This window comes from Pterocles gutturalis, unplaced genomic scaffold (assembly GCF_000699245.1).
Source record: "Pterocles gutturalis isolate BGI_N339 unplaced genomic scaffold, ASM69924v1 scaffold21611, whole genome shotgun sequence".
NCBI classification, from domain to species: Eukaryota; Metazoa; Chordata; class Aves; order Pterocliformes; family Pteroclidae; genus Pterocles; species Pterocles gutturalis.
Genome location: NW_010100921.1, coordinates 3,522 through 3,802, shown reverse-complemented (window position 1 = coordinate 3,802; position 281 = coordinate 3,522). Strand labels below are relative to the sequence as shown.

At 65.1% G+C, this 281-nt stretch overlaps 1 protein-coding gene across 1 annotated transcript in view; it reads left to right on the top strand.

The window, feature by feature from the left end:
• Positions 1 to 118, top strand: part of LOC104467723 (secreted frizzled-related protein 1-like) — a gene marked incomplete at both ends in the record, with an annotated part of 416 nt that extends 298 nt beyond the window's left edge. The window contains one exon of the mRNA XM_010081605.1: positions 6 to 118. Coding sequence (XP_010079907.1) covers positions 6 to 118 — 113 coding nt within the window. The remainder of the gene's footprint in view (positions 1 to 5) is intronic.
• Positions 119 to 281: the final 163 nt, after the last annotated feature.

The window sequence follows — 281 nt, the reverse complement described above, 5'->3', positions numbered from 1 at the left end:
GTCATGCAGTTCTTCGGCTTCTTCTGGCCCGAGATGCTCAAGTGCGACCAGTTTCCCCAGGACGATGTCTGCATTGCCATGACGGCCCCCAACGCCACCGAGGTCTCCAGGCCCAAAGGTAAGGCACGGCCAGAGCTGCAGCCCAGCTCCCGGCGCTTTTCTCTGGGCTGACGGGGCAGACTTTAGCCCCAGGGGCCGTGTGGGACTGAAGGGGTCTTGCAGCAGGGAGGAGGCTCACCTGGACTCTGCTTCTCGGCAGGGGGCCGCCCCCCACCCCCTGA